This window comes from Catharus ustulatus, chromosome 10 (assembly GCF_009819885.2).
Source record: "Catharus ustulatus isolate bCatUst1 chromosome 10, bCatUst1.pri.v2, whole genome shotgun sequence".
In the NCBI taxonomy this organism is placed as follows: domain Eukaryota; kingdom Metazoa; phylum Chordata; class Aves; order Passeriformes; family Turdidae; genus Catharus; species Catharus ustulatus.
This window is the reverse complement of record NC_046230.1, coordinates 14,447,810-14,460,919: the sequence shown is the minus strand read 5'-3', so window position 1 is coordinate 14,460,919 and position 13,110 is coordinate 14,447,810. Positions and strand designations below refer to the sequence as shown.

General features: G+C 49.1%; 2 protein-coding genes across 2 annotated transcripts; both read left to right on the top strand.

The window, feature by feature from the left end:
- The first annotated feature begins 1,101 nt into the window (after nt 1-1,101).
- LOC117000806 (phospholipase A and acyltransferase 1-like) lies at nt 1,102-2,894 on the top strand. The gene is made up of 4 exons (XM_033068839.2): nt 1,102-1,206; nt 1,603-1,813; nt 2,002-2,252; nt 2,626-2,894. Exons 2-4 carry the CDS (start codon nt 1,696-1,698, stop codon nt 2,722-2,724), a joined length of 468 nt encoding a protein of 155 aa, XP_032924730.1. The 5' UTR covers nt 1,102-1,206; nt 1,603-1,695; the 3' UTR covers nt 2,725-2,894.
- Nucleotides 2,895-5,831: 2,937 nt separating this feature from the next.
- On the top strand, nt 5,832-7,191 carry LOC117000810 (phospholipase A and acyltransferase 1-like). Its single transcript, XM_033068843.1, has 3 exons — nt 5,832-5,929; nt 6,326-6,536; nt 6,724-7,191. The coding sequence occupies exons 2-3, from the start codon at nt 6,419-6,421 to the stop codon at nt 6,993-6,995; spliced, it is 390 nt and encodes a 129-aa protein (XP_032924734.1). The 5' UTR covers nt 5,832-5,929; nt 6,326-6,418; the 3' UTR covers nt 6,996-7,191.
- Nucleotides 7,192-13,110: the final 5,919 nt, after the last annotated feature.

Sequence of the window (13,110 nt, the reverse complement as noted above, 5' to 3'; positions counted from 1 at the left end):
TGGTTTAGGAGGTTAATAAAAAACTTGGTTTTGGATTCCTGTAAATGAAATTGAAACTTCTTTCACGGGCAAACTGTTTGGGTGGTTATACAGCATCCCATAAACTTTTCCCTTTCTGTACTCAGAGCATTCTCACCGCATACCCTGAGAAATGAGTGCTGTGTGAGGGCAGCATATGGACCTCTCACTTCTCTACTTCATCCTGGAACACAAGAGAATGATCATTATTTTATCTGGGCAATTCTCTTGTTGTTCTTGAAATCTGTAACATTTTACAGAATACAGAAGTTTGCAATTCTACCATGCTTCTCTTTGCAGTCCGGGTGATGTTGCTCATTATGGGCTGCCTTTCCATGGAGCCTGGTGGGTGCATTGACAGGATTTGGTGAAACACTGCCCAAACCATGTGGTGAGTGTGAGGAGGAGCAGCAGAATCCATCACTTGTTGCATTTTCAGCCATCGTAGGAGATATTGGCAAGGCCCAAGACCTGCAGTTGCCATGGAACAGAGTCAAGGCTGTTCTTTTCCCAAGAGCCAAGAGAAATATCCTTCATTATGGTCAGGGGCATGGGCACAACCTGTCCCTAAAGGGAAGGGCTTTTGTAGAGATTTCAAGCATGTGAATGAGGTATACATCAGAGGATGAAAACCTGAGCTGATTCAGTGCAAGCCAGGAAAGCCCCAGCATTGTGCAACCTTCACTGTGCTTGTGTGTGGGTTTAACATAGGTCTAATCCATCAACTTTTTGCTGCAAAGTCTTTTACATTTACACACGACCATTTGGGATCCCTCTGAAGCATCCTTTGCTATTGTTGGTACAAAGTGTTTGACTGGTAGCCAAGGGCAGTTTTAAGCATGATCCAGTTGTTCTGCAAGAAAACTTCCGGCAGAGTGACAGGGTGCAGGGGCAGGGCTGCTGCACTTCACAGGACAAGACATTACAAGGAGATGGAGTCTCCAGTTTATGAGGTGGTGGCCCCACATCCTCGGCAACAAGATCACGTTTTCCAGTCGGCGAATGATTTTGGCACCACCCTCAGAGCGGAGCCTTCCCATTGTAGTAATGGGTGGTGCGAGAAGTCAGGCTCCAGGGCAGGACGGACAGTGACGACGAAACGACTTCGCAAACTCCTCTGCAAAACTATTTATAGCGGAAGCAGCGGCCTGGGACCTTACCCACGGCAGCAGCAGAACAGGCGCTGGGGTGAGCGGATCTCGGGCGATGCGAGCGGGCGTTTCCCAGCAGGATGCAGCCCCTGCTCGCTGCCGGCGGCGGGCGCGGCTGTGCCGGGCACGGGCCGGAGGTGCCCCAGGGGCTGGGCACGGGCTGGGCACCGCGGGCACCCCCGGGCAGCCGCCTTTGGGCAGCGGAGCGGGCCCGGCGCCGGCGGCAGCGGAGCCCCGAAGGGAGCGCGGCCGGGAGGGGAGCGCGGGCACCGCGGGCGGCCGGGGGCAGGCGTGGCCGGCGGCAGCAGCTGCACACACAGCCGGGCCGGGCTCGGCCTCGGCCGGATGCGCTGGGTGCCAGCGGGGCCGCCGCTCCCGCAGCCGCTGCCCTCGGGGCCGCCACTGACACCCTCCGTGCCTGCGCTCCCGGCAGCTGCCCCTGCACAGCCCTCGCCTCCCCGCTGCGCTCTGCCCTGCGCTCAGCCGGCCCAGCTACAGCTGCACGTCCTCACTGCACGCTCCTGAGATGGGACAGGAGAACAGCAAACCCCAGCCTGGGGACTTGATCGAGATCAACCGGCATATTTACCAGCACTGGGCCCTCTACATGGGGGATGGAGATGTCATCCACTTGACGCCTGTAGGTAAGTATGATGCCACCTGGCCTGGTGCTGAGTGGGATGCCCCAGGTGCCCTGTCTCCTTCCATGGGCTGGTGCTGGTGGACCCTTTGTGTGTAGATGACGTTTCCAGGAACAATCAGAAACCCATCTGAGTTCCTGGAGGAGCCAGAGAGGATCTGCCTGCCAGCCTTAACTCCTTGCCTTCCCCAGATGGAGGAACATTTGCACCAGTATCCAGCACAAAGGCCAAGGTGAAGAAGGAACCTCTGAATATGGCGGCCGACAATTATGGATGGTGTGTCAACAACAAGTATGACCGCTTCCGCACTCCTCGACCTGTGGAGGAGATCCTCCGGAGGGCTGAGGAATGGATAGGCAGGGTCGTGACATATAATTTGCTTTTCTCTAACTGTGAGCATTTTGTGACAGAGCTTCGCTACGGAGAAGCAGTCTCTCTGCAGGTGAGTGGCACAGAGTGAGCCCTGGGTGCCTCCCAGAGCAGCTCCTGGCTGCTGCCTGTGAGCCCAGCACTGGGACACAGCCTGCAGCCTGCATGGGCACAGCCCAGTGCCAGGCGTGGGCTCCAAAGCAGCGCTGCCTCTGGCCTCCCCAGAGCCCCTGGAGCTGGAGGGTCACTCTGCTCTGTGTGCAGCCTGACAGTGCCCTCTCCTAGGGCTACAAACCTGGGTGGTTCCCCTTCTGCTTTATGGCAGTGCTCTCACATATTTATTTACTCTGATTATCCCTGCCTCTTCTACATTGTTATGCTGGGGGGGCGGAGTAAACATATGTGCTCCTCCTGTTTCCAACCCATGTTTTCCTTTCCTTTTATAGGCCGAAGATGCAATTCTCCACGGTCCTGTAGGAGCAATAGCACGTGTTTTTTCTGGTGGGGCCCCAATTCTGGGTTGGACGGCATTTTCTAGGAGATAGTATTACTGATTGGCGGCCAGTTGGAGCTCAGAGCAACGTGGGGGCAGCCCCTGGCCACAGCAGTCACTGGTCAGATTTTGCTACAGCTGCCATCAAGGTTTCCTAGGCACTGTGCCATCCTTAATGTAAACATTAAACAGTCTTTAATAAAATGTCTTCTTAAATCCAAACTCCTGTTGCCCTAAAATCTCTTTTACCTGAATATAGCTTTAAGGGCAGGTTTAAGAATTCAGCCTTACTTCTCCCACTAAGAAATGATAAATCAAGATGACCACTGTTTAAGAGGATTCGCAACAGTTCTAGCCTAGTTACCACATCTGGTTTTATTGCACTGTCTGTGATGATTTTTGTGGCAATCTGGGAGCATTTGCAAGCAATTTATGCATTCCCTTCCCCACACCAGCCCTCCAGTTCTTTATAAATGACTGGTGCTGGCTTTTCCTCATGTTTTGATCAGCTAGCTCCTGGACGTTCTTCCATTGCATCACTGAAATACAAATTACTGCTGAGGGTTTACTGTGTTTTCCAAATGAGACCGGGTGTAGGTGAGGTGTTGGTGTAAAAGACAGAATTCTGCCAAGGAAGGCGGGAACCTTCCTGGATGCAAAAGAAGACTCCTCCCTCCAAATGACTGTGACTTCGAAATGACGGGGCTTTGAGGCAGAAAGGAGGAAAGAGCAGCAAGAGTTCTGTACTAGAACATGTATGGAGCAGAGCAGCCAAGAGCTCCACAGCCGCACTCCCAGGGCGCGGAGCAGCGCTGTCCCGACAGCGGCAGGGGCACGGGCGGGCTCGGCACGGAACGGCCCGGGCGGGGCAGGCGGGGGAGCCGCGGCCAATCCGCTCAGCAGCAGCGGCCACGGGCGGGCAGCGCAGCCACCAACAAACACATCGTGGTGCTGAGCCAGAGCGCAGCCGAGTCCCGGCACAGAGCGCAGCGCTGCCCGCGGCACCGCGCCACGGCTCCGCATGCCCCGAGCGCAAGAGAGCTCCAAACCAGCCACAAAACTGCCAAACCCCCATTCCCCTCCCCAAACGGTTCCCTTCATGTGCCAGGGATATCAGACAATTCCTTCATATGGTTCATTCACCCGCATTCCGTCTCCACGCATTCACCCTCTCCTGCTCCAAGCGTCCTCACGGTGACAATGGGAAAAATTCACTAAGAAGCCTGAACGCGTAAGAGTGGGAAAGCTCCGGCTGCCAGGTCTGCAAAGAGACGGGCAGGGCATGTGCCGTGTCTTGAAACCTGCACTTGTGCTGCCTAAACTGAGCAGCTCCTGGGAGGTGGGGAGATAGGAAGCCAGGGCACGTTTACAGGCTGTATCCTTCAGTGTTTTACAGGGTCGTCCTGATTTTGGTGTGATGGTGGTTTGCTCAGTATTTACCTGCCTATTAATGGTTTGTTGGTGATTGGGGTTTTTTTCCCCTTGCTTTTTCTTTACTTGTTACTCTTGGAATTTTTGCCATTACTTTGCAAAAAAAGCACTGATGTCTAAATGCTTGAGACATATGGGAGGAGGGAGGGTGAAATCTCTTTCCTTTATTTAAGAGTTTCTTTCAGAGGGACAGTCACCGCGAACAGAGGCAAAAGCAGCAGCAGATCTTTTTCTGGATCTCGCTCTCTGACATCAGAAAAAGCAGTCCAGGCAATCGCTTATTGTGGGGAAAATTCCCCGGCACCTGAGGCACCTAGAACCATCTGCTCGTGTGCCCATAAATCCTGAACTCCGCCTCTCCCTGCCCTGCTCAGAGCCGGGCCGGGGCTGGCCCAACACCGCTCTTTGTTCGGGATTGCTCCGCGTTTCTCCACACAGCAGCCCGCACCCTGCTGCCTTCCCGGGACGCTCTGCAGCTACGGCCGTCCAGCACCCCCCCATTTCTCACTCATTCCTGCCCACTGTAACAGCAACCACACCAAAGGGAAAGTGCCTGCGGCCGAGAACAATGTTACTGTGTCCTTGGTTCTGTTTGCTAGTGATGCCGTAGGTACTATTAGGTTTTTGCCTTTTTATACATACTAGCAAAAAACCTATTATTCCTATTCTCATACCTTTACCTGCAAGCCCCTGAATTTCAAAATTACACTAATTCGGACAGAGAGGGTTTATATTCTAAATTTCAAAAGAGGGCCCTACCTTGTATAACAGACACATGTCTTTCAACCCAAGACAATGTTCCTGTCCCTGCTTCTGCTGACTCTCTCTGTCAGCAGCAGACCCCCAGTGTCAGTGACAGAAAACCCCAGCTGCCTTTTTCTTTCTCAGTTCTTTCTTCCCCTCTGCCACCAAAATTTCCCACTTCACCTCTCCAAGGGCAATGATTGTTGGCCTTGAACATGAACAAACCTGCTAGACGATTTTCATCATCCCTTCAGACTCACAGCCCATTCTAGGATTCTACTCCTTGCACTACCAAAACACTGAGGGGCTTAAAGAATTACTAAGGCAGCCAGGAGACTTTGACTCACAGAGCTGCGGCCATTCTAACTTCAAGGGTTAAATGTTGATTCTAAAGCGTTCGTAGTGCCAGCATGAGATCAATCTTCTGCCAGGCAATAGGAAGGCAAAGCCAGGGTCCCTGCTGTGCTGGGGGTGAGGGATGTGAAGAATGAGCAGTGAGGCACCCATGCTTCATCTCCCAGGGGAGTGAGCCACAGCATTTCCTTGTCACAACGCTGCTGTGTGGATTGTCTTGGAAGAAAACTTCGAAGGCAAAGTCTGCTTTATTGTCCTTTGGCTGGAGCATCTGCCTCAAGCATTTGGAGCCAGGTAATCTGCATCCCACTTGTGAGACACAGAATCCTGTGTTGCTTTTCTTACATGTAACTGCCTGCACTGCAGGGAGAGGTGAGAGCAGAACAGCTGTCGGTGAGAGACGCCTGGTTTTGTGTGCTCTAAACTGTTTAAACCCCAGCCTACAATAAAGCACCAGCCAACCAATCACTTTCACTCCTCCCCACTGCCAGCCCCATCCAGTAGGGAATGAGAAGGGCGGAAGTGAAAAACTTGTCTTTTTTGGTAAAGTTGGTTTATTAGGTTAATCAAAAACTTGGCTTTGGATTCCTGGAAATGAAATCGAAACTTCTTTCAAGGACAAACTTTTTAGGTGGTTATACAGTAACCCATGAGCTTTAACCTTTTTGTACTCAGAGGGAAGAAGCAGCCGAGGCTTTATCCACGACAGAAGCAGAACAGGCGCTGGGGTGAGCGGATCTCGGGCGATGCGAGCGGGCGTTTCCCAGCAGGATGCAGCCCCTGCTCGCTGCCGGCGGCGGGCGCGGCTGTGCCGGGCACGGGCCGGAGGTGCCCCAGGGGCTGGGCACGGGCTGGGCACCGCGGGCACCCCCGGGCAGCCGCCTTTGGGCAGCGGAGCGGGCCCGGCGCCGGCGGCAGCGGAGCCCCGAAGGGAGCGCGGCCGGGAGGGGAGCGCGGGCACCGCGGGCGGCCGGGGGCAGGCGCGGCCGGCGGCAGCAGCTGCACACACAGCCGGGCCGGGCTCGGCCTCGGCCGGATGCGCTGGGTGCCAGCGGGGCCGCCGCTCCCGCAGCCGCTGCCCTCGGGGCCGCCACTGACACCCTCCGTGCCTGCGCTCCCGGCAGCTGCCCCTGCACAGCCCTCGCCTCCCCGCTGCGCTCTGCCCTGCGCTCAGCCGGCCCAGCTACAGCTGCACGTCCTCACTGCACGCTCCTGAGATGGGACAGGAGGAGAGTAAACCTGAGCCTGGGGACCTGATCCAGATCTACCGGCCATTTTACCAGCACTGGGCCCTCTACGTGGGGGATGGATATATCGTCCACTTGACGCCTGTAGGTAAGTATGATGCCACCTGGCAGGGTGCTGAGTGGGATGCCCCAGGAGCCCTGTCTCCTTCCATGGGCTGGTGCTGGAGGACCCTTTGTGCATAGATGACGTTTCCAGGAACAATCAGAAACCCATCTGAGTTCCTGGAGGAGCCAGAGAGGGTCTCCCTGCCGCCTTAACTCCTTGTTTTCCCCAGAGAATGGAGAAGTATTAACATCAATATTCAACACAAGGGCCAAGGTGAAGAAGCAACTCCTGAAAGTGGTGGTGGGAAATGATAAATGGCGTGTCAACAACAAGTATGACCGCTCCCGCAAACCTCGTCCTGTGAAGGAGATCATCCGGAGAGCTGAGGAATGGATTGACAGGGTCGTGACATATGATGTGGTTACTAGGAACTGTGAGCACTTTGTGACAGAGCTCCGCTATGGAGAGGGAGTCTCTGACCAGGTGAGTGGCACAGGGTGAGCCCTGGGTGCCTCCCAGAGCAGCTCCTGGCTGCTGCCTGTGAGCCCAGCACTGGGACACAGCCTGCAGCCTGCATGGGCACAGCCCAGTGCCAGGCGTGGGCTCCAAAGCAGCGCTGCCTCTGGCCTCCCCAGAGCCCCTGGAGCTGGAGGGTCACTCTGCTCTGTGTGCAGCCTGACAGTGCCCTCTCACTGAGTGCCACCTCCGAGGGCTACAAACCTGGGTGATACTCCTTCTGCTGATATGGCACACGGCTCTCTTTGATTTAATTACCCTGATTGTCCCTGCCGTTTCTGTATTATCATGCAAGGGGGGTTGTAAATATAAGTGCTCTTGTTTTTTCCAACCTTTGTTTTACTTTCCCTTTATAGGTCACTAAAGTAGTTATCGGTACTATGGCGACTGTAGGTGTCATTCTTGCTGGTCTGGCTGCCGCTGTTGTGAACAGCTTCTCTGATAAATCCAGTGAAGAGAGAAACTACTACTGATGGGCTGTCACAAAGAGCTCAGGCCATTGCAGGAGCATCCCCTGGCCACAGCAGTCACTGGTCAGTTTTTACTACACTTGCCATCAAGGTTTCCTAGCAACTGTGCCTTTCTGGAAACATTAAATAAGCCTTAATAAAATGTCAGAAACCCAATCTTTAATTGCCCCCAAATACTCTTGTATCTAAGTATAACTTCGCATCTACGTTCAACTGTTCAGCCTTACTTTTCCCAGCTATCACATTAAGAAATAAAAAGTCAAGATTGGTACCATTTACGATGAATTCCTGCAGCACTAGCCTGGTTGCTATATCTGCTTTTATTTCCTTGCCTATGATGATTTTTGTGGTAGTCTGGGTGTATTTGCACTGGTGCAGGCTTTTCATTCATTTTCATCAATTGGTTTCCATAGGCTTTCTCTCTATATCCATGACTTTAACCACAACTTTCTGAAAAAGTAAAAAAAAAAAAAGTACTGCTGAGGGTTTTCCAGCTGAGGGTCTGTGTAGGTGTTTTGGGTAGTTACATTAAGTCTCAAGATACATAGTGTCAGTAATCTTCTCCAGTATATTCTTTTAAACTAGTGCCTCTTAGAAATAATACTGTCCAAAAAACAACAGCTCAAAGATCAGGCCTTTAAACCTCTCTCTTCACGTGAGCATGTTCAGCTTCATTTGCCCAGTGCCCATAAAACACCCTGACCAGGACAACCCAGCCAAGGGCTTTGCATCTCCCACCACCCTAACTATTGCTCTTCTTAATTCCTTTGGGAGGCAAAAATAGCTGTAACCCCTATTTTAAGAGTGTGGAACTGAGGCTGGGAAAGAAAGCACATACCTCAATGTGAGCCAGATGCCTAGACTCCTTAAAAACCACTCACAAGCTGCTTGACGAGACTGTGTAATCAGCCTGTAGCAGGGCCAGGAAGCAGGTCTTGGAAGAACAGAATTGTTATCCAGTTGTCTTTTTGTGAAATTAAATTTCCAAGCTGTTCTTGATTCTTAACACAAATTACTGGATTCACCTGTATAATGAAGATGCTGCAGATACAGATGCATCATTACTGCATCATACAGGCCATGCCCACGCTTCTTGCTGCCCTGCCCACCTCACTTCCCTCTGCCCCATTCCTCCTTTGCTGTGCAATTCCAGATATATTTCAACATGTTAGCTCAGTATACAGGATGGTGAGGAGAATGAGATGCAGGTGACTCCCTCCTCTCTTGGTGCAGATGGTTACCTGAACTTTGCTATGCTCCTCAGCGAGGTCATGCAGCCTGGGAGGCTGCTGGGGATGGGGAAGTGACTGAAGCATTGAGACACAAGTAGCCAACTTGAAACAGGACTTTACAATTCGGTGGCCATGCTAACAGCACAGAAATTGAACTCAGAGTTATCCAGGGAGGTTTCACACCACTCATTGAAAGTCAGGATGTGAGTTCATTGAGTTAACACAGAACAAGCTGTGGTGGGAACATGGATCCAATTTTCTGTTTGATTCCAATTCATACCCCTTTATCACCCTTGGGCTTCAAGGAGCAATTCCTGCTTCATGCCAGAGTCATCCCCCTTAACTGGAGCATTGCTGTCTGCAGTCTCTTAGTAGAAGGTTTATTTGTGCTCAATAGTTGCAGGATATCAAAACAACCACCAAGTTATAAAGACTGTCATTACAAACTGCCATTGCAAGAAGAAATACAGAATTTCTAATTTAGTTGGGTGTCTGGACTTTGCCAGGTATTGCAATCTAATTCACACAACTTGGATCTCCTGAGATAATGATTAAGTTAATTGTCATTGCAAGCCCTTTAGAGAGAATGCCTTATCTTGATATAAAAGTTGCAGTTGCAAAATGATGGACACCAGTAATTTAAGTACACAGGTACACTGGCATCTCTGAGCACTTGTTCAGTGTGGGAGTGCTACTCATCCTACAGATACTGGAGATACAAAAATGTGATGTGCAGCCAACACACCTGTGCTGGCAAAAGCCCCAGCTCTTCACATGGACTTAGCCAAGATCAGTGAGAGGCAGCAATAAAAGTGCTCCTGGGCAGCACTCCAGACAGCACTTCACCTCCTCAAGAAACCTCTCAAAAGGCTGAATCTTGCCCCGTAATTCAGCTCAGGAACAATGATTTTAGCAGTGAATTTGGGGGCAATGTAACCTGTGCCTGGCTCTAAGCAGCATGTGATCACGGCAAACAGGTCAGTGCATCTCAGAGCTGCCATCCCTTCACCCCTCCACCACCTCTAATCTCATCACACCATCTTCAGGAATTGCAGCTCTCAGTGTTCACCTCTAACTCTTATGTCTTCCTGAAGATTCATAAAACATTTGTCAGGAGTCAGGGATCCTCTTTCCTGGCTGGCAATGCTGTGCCTGAGGCATCCCAGGACACGGTTGTTACTCCTGGCTTCCAAGAAACAGTTTATCAGCTTATCCATGTCTGTAACTAGAAAATGCTGATAGCCAATTCCTCTCTGTCAGCAAATATACTGTAAACCAAAAGCCAGACTTTGTCATGACTGGAAGTCACGTGATTTCCCAGCACAGCCATCTAACCGAGGTTAGACCTTTCTGATCTTACACTGCTGCTCAGGAGACAGTATCCAAACAGGGGGGAGGGAGAAGACTGAAGTAGCATAAAAGTCTGTGATATTTTTTTATTTAAGAAAATCACTGTGAATATGATATTTATTTGGAAGAAAGAAAACCTAATGGTCTGTGAGGTCAGCAGTAATCAGCCTCAGAGTACTGCTAAAATGATGGTTTGATTTCCTCGTACTGCCATATTTTAGCTATTCTACATTCCGTCAGTCTTATAACAACTGTCACCACTCACTCTCATGGTTTATGTTAAAACAAGACACAAGCCCCACAGACATCTGAGAGCATAATTTTGGTTACTGTAGTACCTAACTAACAGTAAAAGTTTTAGATGAAGTTTTTTAGAGATTTACTCACCACTCGGCTTCTCTGAGGTAGAAAGACTATTCTGAGAGCTAGTGGAGCTAAAATAGCCAATGAAAATGTTTTCTGCATAAAGGTTGGAAGTTAAATGAATTATTCATCTGACAAATTTGGTCCCTCATTGAAAATTTAATGCATTCTTCGACACTCACCAGAACAAAGAGACAGACACTGAATCAGGGTGCCAGCCCTCAGACACTGAAGGTGTGTCTGGACTGAACTACCATCACCTCATGAGGACCAGTCTGCCTCCAGGCACTTCCATTAGTATTTCAAACATGAAGTTTCAGCCTTGGATGGAAGTGCAAAGTTCAAATTAAATAAACTTTTCGGAGTTCCACACTGGAGTTGTCTTCAAATCCTCTCTACAGAGGGCACTGAAAAGGTTGGTAACATCAATTCTAACCAGTTTCAATAGCCCTGGAAGTTGTCACGTCAGTCTTTGCCAGTACTGCTCTCCAAGAAGGGACGAAGTCATTGTAAGGGAAATATTTAGCTGTTACAAGTATGCAATATCTCCTTAGCTTCCTATTATTATTCCTTTCAGCCTTCTGCCAGGAATGTGTGCAAACAGCCAGAAAAGACGTTCATCAGTTTTCCATCATGTATCACCCCAAATCCTTGTAAATCTTTGTAAATCTTTGTAAATCTTTGTAACTGTCCCCCCAAGTGCTGACTGACTCACTGACCTCTTTGAAAAGGAGAAGTTAAAGCAGCAGAGACGATTACAGTGCTTAGAGTTTAAACATTAATCCGAATTCTGCTCTCTTGCTGCTAAGGCTGTATTTCAGCAGCAGGCATTACCACGGGTTTACCAAGATTTGATACTTTTTTAGTGTCTGTGGTATCTAAATATAAATCACATGCCTGGTCTGCAATGTTACCGCTGCAGTCACTGTATCACGTGCAGTAACATATTAGTTTTGTGAGGGAATTCATAACAGGACAGTGAAGTTTGGCTTCAAGAAAAATGTTACTGTATCTAAAAGAGGATGCCAGGAATGCAGAGAGTATCCTAGCCTTCCTCTTCAGGTGGATTTTGCTGTGAACTGGGAACCCATGAAAACTTCGGAGACTCTTCTAGGAATTAACATGAAGTATTTCTGGTTTGTGCCAAGTTATGCGGCTTTGTGACAAGCATTTACCATTAGGTGAACTACTGTAGACAGGAAGGTATTTACTCTATTTGCATATGTCAATCTTGTCAAAAACAGAAGAAAAAATTGCTTTGAGTCAAATAAAAGTTTTGTTCTAGTTGAAATATTGTTTGTTTGAATTTGTTGGGGTTTTTTTTTCTCTTTTTTTCTTAGCTATTATTTCCTTATTTTCTTAATTATTTTTAGATTCAGGCTAGGTTATGTTCAGACTCCACTCTGGTGCAGCTATGTTGACTTAAAACAATTAATGATTTCTTCTGATTTGCTCTCTGTTTCCCAAGCTGCTTTTAAAGTCTAAAAACCAAAGAAGTTTTCCCCATTATTCCCAACCTGCCGGATTCCTGTCTTTTTGTGGCAGCACAAGAGTGCTTTAGCATACAATGGTAGGAAAACACAGTTTCCCATAATAGAGTTTCTCAGCCCCACCCCATAAAAACATGGCTTAGCTCCAACTGCGGAAAGGAAACTGTGAGGTCAGCTCAGAAGGCACAGCTCCCCTGCACAAACTTATCCAAAGAAAGAATTGTTCCTCTTGGTCCAAAACCCTTTTGATGGACTATCTTCTTGTTTTATCCAGCTGGGGACCAAGATTGCAAAATGCAGTGAGATGAAAGGCAGATTAACATCAGTGGGCCAAGAGACTACGTGCAGGTAGAAGCTGCACATTGTTTTAGTACGTAACACTTGCAGGAATGTGCAGTGTTGTTGCATTTATGTATGGCGAACACAGCACAGCAAAACAAGTAAAATTCTCCATCAAAGGTTAACAGATGAGGGATATGAGATGATGAATGCATTGCATCTGCAGTTATGGAGAACCAGAGACTAAACCTCAGATGGTTCAACTTAAGAGCATGCCACAGAATTAAAAAATTATTTTGAGACCTAGCTGGTTCCACATCTTGTATTTCAGACCTTAGGTCCTTGAGGTTAATAGTTCCTTCAATGTTTGTTTTTGATGTCAGCTTTGCAGGATCTGCCATAGGAAAGCAAGCTCACACCACAAGGGACAGCATGTTTTCTTGAAGACCGCAGGATGAGATCATAATTTTTAATTAATTCATCCCATTCTACATTTTTTTCATGGATATCCTGAACAAATACCTCCCACCAAAAAATATTAAATAATGAAATCATTCTGCTTTGCAGGTCAACAATTTTTTACCCATAAAATGCAAGTATCACTTGCTAAAAAACTGAGAGGGTAAGCAGGTTTCCTGGTAGCAGTGAGCTAGCAAGAGAGCTCTTTTTGTTCCCACCATGGGAAGAGCACAATGATGCTGAGACTGGACACTTCCAGAAAGCTCTGGCTGTTTGCAGCTCCTTTCAGCTCTGGAAGCCGAGTATCTGCCAGAGGGCTTAAAACCTCCAAAAAACCCCAAGACACTGAGTAGCAGTATCTGAAACTCCATGAGGGATCCCAGGAATGCCTGTGCTCAGCAGCCTCTATCAGGAGTAAGTTCTACTTTTTTTCTAAAGGGGATCTGCCCAGAGGAGT

Bases quoted from the DNA above. Each gene is read 5' to 3' on its own strand.
- LOC117000806 (XM_033068839.2), top strand. From the start codon at position 1,696: ATGGGACAGGAGAACAGCAAACCCCAGCCTGGGGACTTGATCGAGATC. The intron at 1,814-2,001 runs GTAAGTATGATG...TGCCTTCCCCAG, and splicing joins CATCCACTTGACGCCTGTAG to ATGGAGGAACATTTGCACCA. The intron at 2,253-2,625 runs GTGAGTGGCACA...TTCCTTTTATAG, and splicing joins GAGAAGCAGTCTCTCTGCAG to GCCGAAGATGCAATTCTCCA.
- LOC117000810 (XM_033068843.1), top strand. From the start codon at position 6,419: ATGGGACAGGAGGAGAGTAAACCTGAGCCTGGGGACCTGATCCAGATC. The intron at 6,537-6,723 runs GTAAGTATGATG...TGTTTTCCCCAG, and splicing joins CGTCCACTTGACGCCTGTAG to AGAATGGAGAAGTATTAACA.